We start from the raw sequence: 15,082 nt of genomic DNA on the forward strand, positions 1-15,082 counted from the left end.
ATGGGGCAGAGATTTTCAGAAGACGGAAATCGGATTTTAAGTTCACCACTAGAGATAGTTGCCTGAAGGTCTTCCAAGATGTCACATCTGTTCCTAGTATATTATAGATGCAGGATACCAAGAACTGGCATATTCCTCACTGTTTGAGAGATTGCCCTTTGGTGGGACATTCAAACTAATTTTCCTTCTGCAGGATCCCTACTTACTGTTACTTCTCAAAGTGACTGAAAAGCGCAGTAACACCATACTCTGGCCCAAACCCTTCCTGCCTTTACAATTTAAAAGGCTTCTGATGTTCAAGGCTGTGCTGTACTCCAGAGCACATAATGGCTCCTCAGCGAGCCTGTGACAGTCAGTGCACACTACCAGTGCATTATCTTTATAGGGTTTAAGGGGAGCCTTTGTATTCGCCATGGTGAATTTGTGTGGTTGAATTAGAGAAAGGTAAAAAGAGAGAAAGGTGCTATATAAAGCCCAATTCTATCCTCTTCCTGTTATCTGTACTACTGAAACTAGTTGCTCAGCTTGATAGCTTTTTAAGCGGCTCTTGAATTCAAGTTTTCTGCAGAGCATTCTTTCCCCAGAACTGAGGTATGTGTTCTCCTGCAGCAGTGCTTCATTCAAGAGTCCTTCAACTCCCAGGAGAAAAGCACTTTGCTGTGGGGCTACCGTCAACATGTGGGCACTGCTTCCAGATCCTGGACCCCCACTCCCCATCAGGCGTAGCATGAATACTGGGTCCATTTGGGTGAAGAGCTGGAGTTTTCATAAAAAATGAGTGAATGCAAGATGTTCATCCAAAAATACATTATCAATAATAGTTCAGTCAAGAAATTGAAACAACTAGCTGGATTCTGGCAGGACGTAAGGTACCCCATGAGAGTGGCATAGTGAGAAAGGCACCAGCCCAGAAGTCAGAGGACCTGGGTTCTAATCCTGGCTCTGCGACTTTGTGACCTTAGGCAAGCCACTTCAGTTCTCTTTAAACTGGGGATTAAATCCTACTCCTTTCTACTTAGATTGTAAGCCCCATTTGGGCCAGGGACTTCGTCCAGCCTGATTATCTTGTATCTTCTTCCACAGCACTTAGTTCAGTGCTTGACACATAGTCATTTTTGAAAAAGAACGGGTTAGTCTGCTTGAAAACAGCATGGCTTCTTTCAGGCCACTATTTAGCCAGTCAGTCTGGGAGTTGGGTAGGTGGAGTATATACTTAGTCTGTGAACCAGATGAAGGACAGAAACTGTTCCCTACCTGATTATCTTGTGTCTACCCCAGTGCTTAGTACAGGGCTTGGCACATGGAAAACACTCAACAAATGCCCCCGTTATTATTATTATTGAACAATAAAATGCCAAAGGTCGGGGAATCTTTCCCTCCCACATCCCTAAACTTACTAGAAGGCTCAAATCAGCATAATCCTTGTTTGGGAACTCCTTGTCTTTGGCAGGAGGAAGTGTGGCAGGGTGAACTCCACTTGCTCTGACATGCCGGGGCAGCAGAGGAGAGGAGAAAGCAGGGAGTGCTTTTTGAAGGCGCTGGACATGTGATGCCTTAGGCGTGGCTTAGTGGCAAGAGCATGGGCTCGGGAGTCAGAGATAGTGAGGTTGTGGGTTCTAATCCTGGCTCTGCCACTCATCAGCTGTGTGACTTTGGACAAGTCACTTAACTTCTCTGTGCCTCAGTTACCTCATCTGTAAAGTGGGGATTAAGAATGTGAGCCCCATGTGGGACAACCTGATTACCTTGTATTACTCCAGTGCATGGAACAGTGCTTGGCACATAGTAAGCGCATAACAAATACCACCATTATTATTTTTCTTCTTCCATATACTGCTGACAGTCTTCTTAACAGTTAATGGGACTTATGTGTCTAGTGATAAATCCCACAGAAAGAAGGTGCCATATTTATTCATGGCATTGCTGTTATTGGCCTAATTTTTTTTAATGGTACTTTTAAAATACTTACTAGGTTCCAGGCACTGTACTAAGTGCTGGAGTAGATACAAGATGATCAGGTTTTATTTTTTTAATGGTATTTGCTAAGCTCTTACTATGTGTCATGTACTGTTTTAAGCGCTGGGGTTGTTACAGGTTTATCAGATCAGACAAACTTCCTGGCCAGCGTGGGGCTCACAGTCTTAAGTTGGACAGAGGATTAAATCCACATTTTACAGATGAGATGTAACTGAGGCACAGAAAAGTTAAGTGACTTGCCTAAGATCGCAGAGCCAGACTTTGAACCCAAGTCCTCTGATTCTCAGGCCCATGCTCTTTCCACTAGGCCACACTGCTTCCCTAATACCCGTCATAAAGACTGGAACATGGTAGTATCACCCTCTTGGCATTTCCCAATGTCTTTCCTATAAGAAGGCATTATAGTGGATCCAGTCCCACTCTGTCACTGTTACACCCTGTGACCAGTCAGCCAGCCCAAGGAAAATTAGAGGATCATCAATCAATCAATCAATATTTATTAAACACTCACTGCAAAACACTGGAAGAGTATGATAAACGTGTAGTTAACCAGTTGATTGGCTATATGAAGGTAATTCAGGTGGATAATTCAGCCCGAAAGAAGCCATTCTTGTGTTTGGATTATCTGTATGGAATAAATCAACCAGCTGATTGCTCAATCATCTATTTTATCCATTGACTGAGTTTGCATGGTCCACGCAAAGTAGCAATTGAAGTTGAGTCGATGCCTTTAACATTTGCAGGAAAATTAAACTGAATTTATTTCAGCTGGTCACATGAGTTGAGCCTTTTGTTTTTACAAATTCAAGTAGTTAAAGAAGGGTTCCTTTCAGTTTTCCATGCCTCAGAAAATGCCCTTCCTTCTGGAAGTTGCATTTTGGATTTCCATGAAGCATCAGGATTCTGTGAAGACCTGAAACAGAAATGTGTGTCAGGTCTTGCCAGGTTAGAGAAAATCCGCATATTCCCATGTTCTTCAGACCAGACCCATCAATAGTTTGAGAGTTTTTTCATCTCCTTGTCAGAAGCTGGTTTCTTCTTCAGGCATTCTTTTTTTTAAGAATGAGTTTCTTTCAAGGGGGGGATAATGAGTTTGTTGCTGTATAATAATGCATTAAAAATTGGCTGAAAATGAACTAGTATTATGATAGACTTGAAGTTTGGAATGATAGAGCCAAATGGAAACCTAGGAAATGAATGCTACAGCATGTTTGTTTTTCAGCTAGTTATCCTCTAGGAAAGTGTTAAGAGGAAAAAACAAAAAAGGAAATTTCCCAAATGAGAATCTAAGCATAAAAATTAAAATACTTGAAGAGGTTTTCATTTTCCAAGAAATTGAAGATTTTAGTCCATTTTACTGGCACTTATAAAAGTGTAGTTTCCACAAATGCCCCAAGACAGGAGCTTCTCGAAACACATGAAGTTGTAATCATTTAATTGGTTGCACAATTGATTTCATAAAAAAGAGCAGGGGAGCTGATTGTGAGGATTGAATGCAGTGACATGGAAATGAAAATAAACTGAGGCCTAGACATTGTGATCTGTGGGCTTGAAGATTTACTAACCTGCAAGAAGCCCTGTATCTCCCAAAAGTGGTGAGGGAGAAATACCCTCGGTGGGAAAGGTGGGTTCAATCTGAGCTGGGTCCATATGTGTTATCCCCTTCTTTTTAAGGATACTAATATACCAAATTATCGGTGGACATTTAGCAGAAAGGGAAAAGACTTGCCAGCTGAGCTATAGACATGCCCATTTCCTACTTGACCATTTACTTGGAGTGAAAGTATAAAAAGGTCAAAATAAAATATTCAGAAATGCAAAGCCCCAATCCACGATGCTGGCTTCTGATGTTGTTAACTAGAAGGCATGTAACTCAAAGTATTTTTAAAAGGGTGGACATATTTCCTCAGGTGAATATCTCTAGGATGGAGACAGGAGATTTAGCTTTTCCCACCAGCCAAACAAAAGCTTGATGGCAATCCTCGGACAAGGTCTCGTCTTGTATTGCCAAGTCGTCTCTGACCTATAGCGATCCACGGACCCATCTCTCCCAGAACGCCCACCTCCACTTGCAATCATTCTGGTAGCGTATCCATAGAATTTTCTTGGTAAAAATATGGAAGTGGTTTACCGTTGCCTTCTTCCACGCAGTAAAGTTGAGTCTCCACCCTCAACTCTCTCCCCCGTGCCGCTACTACCTAGAACAGGTGAATTTTAACTTGTAGCAGATTGCCTTCCATTCACTAGCCACTGCCCAAGCTAGGAATGGAATGGGTATGCCTTTTCTTGACTCCCTGTCTCTCATAACTGAAACTGGTAGAGTACTGGAAACTATGCAGGTACGATCCTGAGAGGGGATATTTTAGAAAGTGTGGATGTATTTTCTTGGTTGAATGTTTTTGGTTGGAGAGAGGAGATTAAGCTTTTCCCTCCAGGCAAACAAAAGCTTGATGGCAATCTTCAGACATGGTAATAGCTTTAATATAGCTGTTATGCATTTGGTTTGATCTCTTGGATTAACAGGACAGGGCTTCCAGGGCCATACTGCTCGTGGCAAATCCTGCATTGTAAGGGAATAGGTGGGGGAACGAATTAGTGGGGGATGGAGAACAGTCAGCGGGAATGGGAAAGGAGAGGGCCAAAGGACTGAAAATTTTAGGTTGAGTTGGTGCAAGACCAAATTTCAGTCATGTGGTTGTGCCCTCATATCCAGAGCTATTTGTTCCAGAAACCTGCCCAATTGACAACTCTGCTCTGCTCCTCTTCCCTACCCCTTTTCCCTGGGCAGTAGTAGTAATAATAATGACCATAATGATGATAATAATGCTTCTGGTATTTGTTAATCACTTACTGTATGCCAGGCACTGTACTAAGGGATGGTGGGGATACAAGCAAATTGGGTTGGACAACAGTCCCTGTCCCACATCAGGCCCACAGTCTTAATTCCTATTTTACAGATGAGGAAATTAAGACACAGAGAAGTGAAGTGATAATCCTTTCTGCAAAACACTTGGTACATAATATTAGGTTTTGCCCCGTGCAGACCTGGAAAAGTTCAAAACTATGATGACCCATAAAGACTCCACCAGTGGGCACCCCTGTGAGTGCTATTGACTGTGTGTAATTGAGTGACTAAATGACTCATGTGTAGAAAGTGAGAGGGAAGTTGAAAGGAAATGTTTTGGGGATGTGACAGCCTCTAAAATGAAAGATCAGATTCGGGCAGTGCTGGTACATCAAGGTAAGAAATGATCTGGGAGTGGGATATGCCTGAAGCTTTGCTTAAGTAATCATCGAGTGACAGAGTGTGGGTTGGGTGCACTGGAGCCTGAGCTCACAGATAACTCTATAAATCCTATCTCATGGTATTGAATTGAATCTAAAAACTGCAGTAGAGGAATGTTTCTGGGCAGCTAATATTTGTATTTCTAGGTAGCACAGAGGGTCTATAAGGAGGCTTCAGAACACCCTGCAGTTATCTCACCAAGGAACTTGGGAGCATGGAGTTTTCCAGAAACTGTTATTGAATTCTATTTGCAATGTCATTTTTCTGACACTGCTGTGAGAATAGGAACTGTTCAGACTCCTAATGACATCTTTTCCCTATTGTTGTCAAACAGGGAAGGCCATGGGAAAATTTCAGTATTTGCTGTCAAAATGGCATTAGCCACCCTATGTGGAGGGAAGATCATGGACAAATTAAGATGTGAGTATGTGTTGTGTGTCATTTTTCTGATTCAAGATGATAGAGCTCCCTCTCCTACACATCGTCCCCCAAACCCACACCTGATGAGTAGCAGTTGGAATATAGAAAGTATTGATACTTTTTTAAAAAATCTGATGTAGGTCCTGAATAATTACTTCTTTCTACAGAGGCAGAAACAGTCAGAATTATAAATAAAATTATCAATACTCTCCGTATTCCCTGCTGCTTCTTCAGTTCTCCCATGTATTTTCTCAAGTGCTTAGTACAGTGCTATGCTCACAATAAGCACTCAATAAACACAATTGTTTACCCATTTCTCTGAGTGATCAAACTTCCATGTTTTGTGATCTCACCATATACAAAATATACAAATTTACTTTAGGTGAACATTAAGGATTAAATTAGACTGCCTCAATCTTCTATTCAGTTAGTCTAGAAATGAAAAAAAAAATAGAGCATGAGGAGACCTTAAATGATTTGCTTCAGCCCCCCGAAGGCTAGGGTAGAGGCTTTCCAACCTCCTTTATTAGCTTTTCCCAATTTTTTTTCATCTTGATGGCCTTTAGCTGTCAAAAATCAGCTGTCAAAAATCAACTTTTTCTGTTTGCAGAACTTTGCCTCAGGGGGAAAGGACACCTGCAAACAGGCCCAGAGGTTGAAGTGGCAGAGCTCAGAATGAAACAAACCTAAAGCACTGTGTTACCAAAAGTGACTAGGACCAGTCTGATCTTTGGCACCAAAGCACTCAAACCACTACAGATCAACCACGGGCTGGAGAAACTCCACATACCCTTATTCTCCAAAGCCTCAGGAGTTGGGAGTTGCCCACCTCACCCCTGGTCCTGGAAACTAGAGCTCTCTTGAGCCTGATTAATCAGTGGTATTGATTGAGCTCTTACGATGTGCAGAGCACTGTACTAAGCGCTTGGGAGAGTACAATACAACAAACTGATGTGGACCATGTAGAAATGAGCCCTGACCCATTCCACTTCTGACTCAAACCGAGAGGGGTTCAGGTCTCACCAGCACCAGAATCATGTGCCATATCCTTTCAACCCAATCAGGCGAATAATTTCAGAAGGTCCTTTAGAACTTCCAGAGTGGAGATTCCTTCATTCATTCGTATTTATTAATAATGATGGCATTTATTAAGCGCTTACTATGTGCAAAGCACTGTTCTAAGCGCTGGGGAGGTTACAAGGTGATCAGGTTGTCCCACAGGGGGCTCACAGTCTTAATCCCCATTTTACAGATGAGGTAACTGAGGCACAGAGAAGTTAAGTGACTTGCCCAAAGTCACACAGCTGACAATTGGAGGAGCCGGGATTTGAACCTGCGACCTCTGACTCCAAAGCCCGTGCTCTTTCCACTGAGCCACGCTGCTTCTCAGTGCTTTATATTTATATTTATTGAGCACTTACTGTGTGCAAAGCACGGTATTAAGCGCTTATGAAAGAACACAGTTCCAGTGGCACAACCTGTAAATTATTCTCCTTTCTGAAGTGGATCACCTCTGTTTGCGGTTATCCTAGCCTCACTCCCATGTCATCATCTTCAGTGGGATTTGTTGAGGACTTATTATGTGCAGAACATTGTACTAATCTCTTGGGAGAAGACAGTCCTCTTTTTTTCTTCATACAACAAACTCTATGGCCATGGAACAAATCAAAAGAGGAAATTTAGGAGGCAATAAGCCCTAGTATATTTATTAGTCTAAGTCAGAATTATGGTAAGTTTCTAACTGTGGGTTTGAAATGAGCTCAGCATGTAAACATAACCCCCCTGGCATTGCCATATTGGCTCAGCGAATCGGCCATCAAGTCCAGTATTCTGTCTCTGACAGTGGTATCCAAAGATGCTTGGGGGAGCAGGAGGATGGATATCATCCTTAACACTCATCCCAATCGCTATGGAGTCATCTTCTAATAGCCTTTCCTTCTAGTAACCCTTTATAGGACAGTGGTCCCTAAATTTATCCAAACCCTATCACATAGCCACAAAGTAATTCATAGTTTAAAGAGCTTAGTGGCCAGATTTAGATTGAAATTGGTAAGTGACCTCAGGAAACAAAGTACATGTTTTATAATTTGTAGAATTAAACCCATGTTTTGCTTTAATTACTGTCATATGCTATGTATCAAAGAACAATTTAAAAGGAATGACAGCAGAAAGAAGTGCAAGAGGCATTTAAATGTGCATTTAAATACACATTTTCCTTCCTCCGAAGCAAGTTGGATTACATTTAAAGTTCCAACAACATTGGCACTCTACAGATATGAAAAGCAGCACCTCAAACTGCTGACAGCAAATAATGATAGTAGTAATTGTGGTATTTGTTAGGTGCTTACCATGTGCCAGGCACTGTACCAAGTGCTGGGTTGGATGCAAGCAAATCAGGTTGGAACACAGTCCCTGTCCCACGTCGGGCCCACAGTCTTAATCCCCATTTTACAGATGAGGTAACTGAGGCATAGAGAAGTTAAGTGACTTACCCAAGGTCACACAGCAGACAAGCAGTGAAGGCAGAATTAGAACCCAGGTCCTTCTGACTCCCAGACTGTACGAAAACACAGTAAAGGATGGCCTTTAATTTGTATCACAGTGGAGAAGCAGCATGGCCTAGTGGAAAAAGCACATGTCTGGGAGTCAGAGGACCTGGTTTCTAATCCTTGCTCCATGACCTGTTGCTGTGTGTCCTTGGAAAAGTCACTTAACTTCTCTGTGCTTCGGTTCCCTCATCTGCAAACTGGGGATTCAAGACTGTGAGTCCCATGTGGGACAGGGACTGTGACCAGTCTGATTTGTTTGTATCTACCCTAGCACTTAGTACAGTGCCTAGCACATAGTAAGCACTTAACAAATAGAACAATTATTATTATTACTATAATTATTATAATTATCATTATTACCGGATCTCCCTTACCTAGAATGTGAGGGCCTAATTATCTTGTATGTATCCAGCACTTAGAGTATATGCTTGACATATATTAAGAGCATAAAAACAAATGCCACAATTATCATTATTAATAATAATAGCAATTGTCACTGTTAAAGGAACTGTCAGCTGTACACCCATCTGTAGGGATAAAAATCTCCCAGTTAATCACCCCATCTTCACACACAAAAGGTGGTAATATGTAAGGGACCATCTTTAAGGTAAACCAAAGATATTATTTGAAAAACTATTTGCGTGAACTAAATCCTTTTTCCTTTTTTGCTTAGATATTTTCTCAATGATTTCCGACTCCAGTGGAGTTATGGTTTATGGAAGATATGACTTGTTCTTGCGAGAAGTCCTCAAATTGCCTACGGCAGTTTTTGAAGGCCCCTCATTTGGCTATACGGAGCAGTCAGCCAGATCCTGTTTCTCTCAACAGGTAAGGAGGATGGATGTTTTAAATTTTAAAAAAGGTACAGCAGGTGATTTATCATTTTCCCTCATCGCCCACTCTCTTTGAAATACTTGTCCATGAGCCACCTGGAATTGCAGCTACAGAGTTTGGGTAGCCTGGAGAAGGAAACATATTTTCCTCTCCACCTTCATGGTAATGGTAAAATTGTACATTGTTGAAAGGTGCTGTAAGGGTGTTGAAGACAGTGCTGTGTTATTATCTGTACTGTGAAATCCACCAAATCAGTAAGATTAAGAGGTGTTTCTTACATTGAGCAATGACATAGAATCAAGGAGGCATACATAAGGTTCACAGTGGATTTGTTGTGAACTCCTGGCCTGTGTCAGTCAATTGATCAGTAGTATTTACTGAGTGCGTACTGCGCAGAGCATTGTATTAAACACTTGGGAGAGTATAGTACTTCAGAGTTGGTAGACATGTTCCCTGCCTACAAGGAACTTACGGTCTAGAGCGGGAGCTTACAGCCTAGAATTTATCCATTGCAAGAATATTCATCAAGGTTAAATGGCATAGTTTTCTATCTGGGTTCTCATGATAGCTCAGTCGCACCATCAGGCTACATCCATTTGATAACAAACAGATAAACTGAGCAAGAATGCAAGTGGCCTGGGCAAGGGAAGCTTGCTTTCCCAGAAGTGCTCCTTTGGTCTATGCCAGTGGGAGGACATAGAGGTATCTTACCTCCTTCCCTTCCCCATAGCACCTGTATATATGTATATATGTTTGTACATATTTATTACTCTATTTATTTATTTATTTTACCTGTACATATCTATTCTATTTATTTTATTTTATTAATATGTTTGGTTTTGTTCTCTGTCTCCCCCTTCTAGACTGTGAGCCCACTGTTGGGTAGGGCCTGTCTCTATATGTTGCCAACTTGTACTTCCCAAGCGCTTAGTACAGTACTCTGCACACAGTAAGCGCTCAATAAATACGATTGATGATGATGATGATGATAAAAAAGGACAGTGGAGACTTACCCACCTTGCTGCTCTCCCACTGGCTGGTCAGCCCCACAGCACTTACATATATATCCGTAATTCTAGAGTGTCAGCTCACTGTGGACAGACAACGTGTCTACCAACTCTGTAATACCGTACTCTCCCAAGTGCTTAGTTATAGTGCTGTCCTTTGTCTGTGGCTTGCGTGAACACCCCATTTACTTGGGAAATTCACAGCTTGGGTGGTTAGAACCATAGATTGGCTTCTATTTGTTCCTGAAGTCCTCTATCATCTATTTGTCCAACTTGTTCTATCCCCCGCCTTTTGTAATTGGTATGATGTGGCTGAGCTCTACCAAGTCATTGACTTTTACCATTTGGGAGGTCGGCTTTTGCCCTCAGGTCTTTTCATTATGCCCATTTCTCAAGTCACTAGTATTGCTGACAGAATTGTGTCCTGACTGTGAGTGTGTTTGATCTGACTTTTTTCTTCTACTCCTCGAAATGCATTCTCTAGACTGCCCTCTGTAAGAGTTACAATCTCTTTATTACCTCTCTCCGTTGAAAACGTGTGTGCCGATCAGTGCCTTTCCCTGCCTTTACACAGTGCTCCTTCGTGAACCCACAAATAGTCTCCACCCAAATTGACATGTCTGTTCTTGACCAGGTCCTAATAACGTACTGTAAATTAAGACTAGCCCTGCACCTTATATGTGAGGGCCGTTAAAACCAGATTTGATGATGTTGAAAGCGATCTGTCGAATGAGTACAAAAATATGTCAATTCTTTTTTCTGTTTAAATTATATTTGCTCTGAGAAGGAAAAAGAGAACCAAGTGTCACAACAGACAGATGCAACTGACAATACCCTATTAGCAAAGACAAGAAAATATTGCATTTTTATTACTATTATTATTATTACTACTACTACTACTACTAATGGCATTTATTGAGCGCTTACTATGTGCAAAGCACTGTTCTAAGCGCTTGGGAGGTTACAAGGTGATCAGGTTGTCCCACGGGGGGCTCAGAGTCTTAATCCCCATTTTACAGATGAGGTAACTGAGGCCCAGAGAAGTGAAGTGACTTGCCCAAAGTCACACAGCTGACAATTGGCGGAGCTGGGATTTGAACCCATGACCTCTGACTCCAAAGCCTGGGCTCTTTCCACTGAGCCATGCTGCTTCTCTTCTCTATGTACATGTACTAGCACTATGTACTCTTCTATTACGATCGTAGGAATCCAAAGAAAGACGCAAATTTCATCAGAACCCACATCATTATCTTTCAAGCCATGTGTTACTGAATCCTTAGTACATTTACCAGGACATTACACAATTCTATGTATTTCAACAGTAATGCTGGCATCCAGCTTTTGCTTTCATTTCTGACATTGTTAATTGAACCGGGGAAAGTTGGTGGCTTGGTAAGGTGCTGGAAAATGTTAATTGGTGGGAATATAAACAGAATGCTTAGGGAAAACACATCTTAAAAATAAATCTGTTTTCAGAAAAGCAACCAGTTTGATAGGTGAAATATTCTTCTTATTTCCATTTCTCTTAAAGCAGTTACGGTAATGAAATAAAAGGTGTTCATGAAAACATTCAAAGTATTGTATTAAAATATTTTTATTGACACTTGCCTATTGGCTAGAAATTATTAATGTTATTATATTAAGGAAAGAGTATAAATGTGAGGCGCCAGTCTCCTGGGGGTCAGGAAACCTGGGTTCTAATCCCAACTCTATCGTTTGCCTGCTATGTGACCTTGGGCAAGTAACTTAACTTCTCTTGCCTCAGTTTCCTCATTTGTATAAATGAGTATTAAATGTCTGTTCTACCTCCCCCTGTGAGCCCTGTGGGAAAGGCACTGTGTCTGGCCTGATTATTTTGTACCTATCTCAGCATTTGACACATAGTAAGTGCATAATAAAGACCACAAGTATAATTATCATTATTATTGCATAACATAATGTTCATGGGAAATAGCATCACCTAAATTTCTGGAAGTGCTGCAGTAAATCGACTAGAGTTTGTAGAGAAGGAAAGGTATCTGAGATCGGGAATGACAAAAGACAGAATTGGAAAGAGGAGTAAAAGACTGAAAGATACAGAAAAAGAACTTTGTCTTTCCAATTACAAGTCCTTAGAGGGCAGGGACTGTGCATGCATGATTAATTTTGTATAGTACCCAGCACAGTGCTAGGCATAAATTAGGGACTGTCTCTATATGTTGCCAACTTGTGCTTCCCAAGTGCTTAGTACAGTGCTCTGCACACAGTAAGCGCTCAATAAATACGATTGATTGATTGATTGTAATAAATGCGTTTGTATTCTGGTGATACCGGTACTCCACCAAGTAGTTACTCAAAGCAGATTGCTTCCAGATTTGAAGGATTGCCCAGAGAATTGCAGACTGTGACCTCTGAATCCAAGTGCTGTTGGATTCTCTCTTCGGAAGATGGAGAGTCAGACTGTGAGCCTTAATTCAGTAGTGCTGATTACAGTTTGACTAAAGAGCATGCTATTTTTCCCTGCTTGGATCCACGTTTTCACTACCCGGCCACCCACACACTGTTCCCTGTAATTGCTCTGATTAGCTTAGCCTCCTCTGGTTTCGTTCATTCCAGGTGACATAATGCTTCACTGTCTTCATAGAATTATCGGGAATGAAAGTGTGCCTGATAGTACATTAGGTCAAGGGTGATAGTCTCCAGAGCTTCTGGGTTCAGAGGTGGCCAAATCCCAACGCTTTAGTTGGGATATAGCTTTTGTTAAGTGTGAGCTGCTCAAACCCATTTTATTTGTTGTGGCCCCCATCAGTTGCCAAATAGAGAATCATCAAGGGATTTTGTGGAAATTGGACTTCTTTTCCTCCTTCTCTTACTCTCAGCATAATTGTTCCAGACCTTAATGAGATTAGCCATTACCCAAAGTGACTCGGCCAGTTCCTCTCGCATCTTTTTTTTTATGGTATTTAAGCACGTACTATGTGTCAAACACCGTTCTAAGCCTTGAGGTAGATGTAAGTTAATTAAGCTGGACACAGTCCCTGTCCCACATGAGCCTCACAGTCTAAGTAGGAGGAAAAACAAGGAGAACTGAGGCACAGAGAAGTTAAGTCATTGACCCAAGGTTACACAGCAAGCAGTTGGCAGAACAAGAATTAGAACCTAGGTCCATGCTCTTTCCACTAGGCCATGCTGCTACTGTTGTTAAACTTTTGTTTTATCTCCTCTGTTGTCTCCCCACTGACATCTTGACATCAGAGGACTTGAACATGCTTGCAATGAGCTAAGTTAGGCAGAAAGAATAAGAGGAGCTGTTTTCTCTTGCAGCTGTGTGGGCTGCTGTAGGTAAAAAAGATGGCATATCTTGATTATGCTCAGGAAATTTTGTAACACATTTGACAGGTCCTTTTCTTCTTGTTAAACTGTGTGTGATGGATGTTGTCACAGAATGTATTCCCCCCCCATGGGCTCCACACAATTGCTGAGGTAAAGCTGTTTTCCACCCTCACGGATTTGTTTATTTGTTTTGGGTGCAGAAGAAAGTCACGTTGAATGCTTTCTTGGATACCCTCATGTCTGATCCTCCGCCTCAGTGTCTGGTCTGGTTACCGCTTCTACATCGACTGGCCAATGTAGAAAATGGTGAGTAGTGAACTGCACAGCGGGTAAAGTTGAGCCTGATTATGGGATCACGCAGCCTCTGCTTGCCCTGTGTGGACTTTGTGCTTTAAATGACCCACTGGCCTGGAATCTCTTGACATTCAATAGGACTAGTGATTGTTGTCCAGCAGTGACAAATGATGCTAGCTAAAGGAAGGCAGCAAGTATGTTACTTCTGTTTTCTCAATCAATTAATACATCAATGGTGTTTATTGAGCACGAACTGTGTGCAGAGCACAGTATTAAGCATTAGAGAGAGTGCAGTAGAATTGATAGACAGGATTGCTGCCCTCAAGGTGCTTAGAATCTAGTGGGGGAGCTAGACATTAAAATGAATCACAGGTAGTGGAAGCAACTGTGCATAGGAATTTCCTGTCCTCCTCAAGATCGTCTCATCACTTGAGACAACCCAATAATAGTAATAATAATAATAGTATTTGTTAAGTGCTTACTGTTTGCCAAGCACTGTTCTAAGCACTGGGGTGGATACACGGTAATCAGGTTTATCCCACGTGGGACTCACAGTCTTAATCCCCATTTTCCAGATAAGATAACTGAGGCACAGAGAAGCGGAGCGACTTCCCCAGGTCACACACAGCAGACAAGTGGCAGAGCCGGAATTAGAACCCACGTCCTCTGACTTCCAAACCCTGTCTTACTCTTGCCACTAGGCCCTGCTACTTCACCATCCTCCATGTCTCACAAGCCTGTGGCCTTAGAATTATCCTCAACTCATCTCTCATACTCAAACCGCATATTCGATCTGTCACCAAATCCTGTCAGTTCTACCTCCACAACATCTCTAGAATCTGTGCTTTACTCCCCACCTAAACCTCTACCATACTGATCCAAGCACTTATTCTATCCAACCTTGACTAGTCCATCAGCCTATTTGAAGACCTCCGTGCCTCCTGGCTCTCCCCACTCCAGTCCATACTTCACTTTGCTGCACGAGTCATTTATCAAAACATTAAGTCCACATTTCTCCGTTCTTCAAGAACCTCCAGTGGTGGCCCGTGGCTCAGTGGAAAGAGCCCGGGCTTTGGAGTCAGGGCTCATCAGTTCAAATTCCGGCTCCGCCAATTGTCAGCTGTGTGACTTTGGGCAAGTCACTTCACTTCTCTGGGCCTCAGTTACCTCATTCTGTAAAATGGGAATTAAGACTGTGAGCCCTCCGTGGGCCAACCTGATCACCTTGTAACCTCCCCAGCGCTTAGAACAGTGCTTTGCACATAGTAAGCGCTTAATACTGTCATTATTATTATTATTATATCTGTTCATCAAATAACTTTTCTTTCTCCCTATATCTCTATATATCCCTATATATCCCTATATCTCTCTTTTTCCTGTTTTTTCTCTTTTTCCTTCCACCT

The 15,082-nt window shown here is 41.9% G+C and overlaps 1 protein-coding gene across 25 annotated transcripts in view; it reads left to right on the forward strand.

Moving 5' to 3' along the window:
* The window catches only part of DTNA (dystrobrevin alpha), a 321,656-nt gene that overhangs the window by 230,942 nt on the left and 75,632 nt on the right, over nt 1-15,082 (forward strand). For all 25 annotated transcript variants that reach the window (XM_038766548.1, XM_038766544.1, XM_038766547.1 and 22 more), the window contains 3 exons: nt 5,598-5,683; nt 8,906-9,060; nt 13,586-13,691. In XM_038766548.1, the coding sequence (XP_038622476.1) occupies nt 5,598-5,683; nt 8,906-9,060; nt 13,586-13,691 (347 nt within the window). The remainder of the gene's footprint in view (nt 1-5,597; nt 5,684-8,905; nt 9,061-13,585; nt 13,692-15,082) is intronic.

Source organism: Tachyglossus aculeatus, chromosome 25 (assembly GCF_015852505.1).
Source record: "Tachyglossus aculeatus isolate mTacAcu1 chromosome 25, mTacAcu1.pri, whole genome shotgun sequence".
Taxonomy (NCBI): domain Eukaryota; kingdom Metazoa; phylum Chordata; class Mammalia; order Monotremata; family Tachyglossidae; genus Tachyglossus; species Tachyglossus aculeatus.